The following is a 908-nucleotide window of genomic DNA, read 5'->3' on the forward strand; positions in this document are numbered from 1 at the left end:
AATGTCTGATTAATGTTCACTGAATGGCAAAAAAGCACGAGTCTTACAAAGTTGAGAGAGTGATGCTGAAAAAGCACAGCAGGTCAGGCAGCATCCGAGGAGCAGGAGGATCGATATTTCGGGCATAAGCCCTTCATCTCACAAACACGGGGGGCCATCTGGTGCAGTCTCCCTTTCTAACTGAAGGATATACATAAGGATCTACTTGCATTGGACGTAGGGCGCGGCTCACCATTTTGGTCCTGAGGATGAAAGAGTTGAGCTGAGTGGGTCCTTGATGCCTGAAAATTAGGAAAATGCGAGGAGATTCCAGATCCTGGAGGGGCTGAACAGACTACACACCAACATTCCCCAGTTCAGAGATCATTCTGGAAGGTGGGAGGGGGAGGGGAAGCAACAGACTAACGTCACAGACCCGCTCGATGGGTGCTTCATGAATAGGGCGGCGGGACAGTCGTGAAGCGCAGGCGAGACGCTGGTGGTGACGTCAGCGGCTGCGTGAGCGCGCGAGCACGGCCGTTGAAGGGGTGGCGCGAGTGCAGAGCGGCCTGCTCTATGCAATGGCGGCGCCTGCGGCCTGGATCTCGGTGCTGCTGCTGCTCCTTCTCCCGCTGCTGCTGTTGAGCGGCCCTGCCGCCGGGGAGGAGAATCGGCCCAAGGCCGGCCCGAAGAAGAAAAAGGACATCCGCGATTACAACGATGCCGACATGGCGAGGTTGCTGGAGGAGTGGGAGGTGCGGAGTCGCTATGAGGCGGGAATAAAGAGAGGCCCGGCGGGAGGGAGGAAAGGAAAGGAGTGATCAGGGATAGAAGCAATCCAGGGTCTTCCCCTACACCCGGTTACCCTCCCTCCCCCCCCCCCCCCCCCCCCAATGGGTGCTGTAGTGATGAGTGTGTGTGTGTCCCCA

The 908-nt window shown here is 57.7% G+C and overlaps 1 protein-coding gene across 1 annotated transcript in view; it reads left to right on the top strand.

The window, feature by feature from the left end:
• Positions 1 to 268: 268 nt before the first annotated feature.
• Positions 269 to 908, top strand: part of mesd (mesoderm development LRP chaperone) — a 28,444-nt gene continuing 27,804 nt past the window's right edge. Inside the window, exon 1 of the mRNA XM_043677616.1 lies at positions 269 to 734. Coding sequence (XP_043533551.1) covers positions 561 to 734 — 174 coding nt within the window. The 5' untranslated portion in view covers positions 269 to 560. The remainder of the gene's footprint in view (positions 735 to 908) is intronic.

This window comes from Chiloscyllium plagiosum, chromosome 36 (assembly GCF_004010195.1).
Source record: "Chiloscyllium plagiosum isolate BGI_BamShark_2017 chromosome 36, ASM401019v2, whole genome shotgun sequence".
Classification (NCBI taxonomy): Eukaryota; Metazoa; Chordata; class Chondrichthyes; order Orectolobiformes; family Hemiscylliidae; genus Chiloscyllium; species Chiloscyllium plagiosum.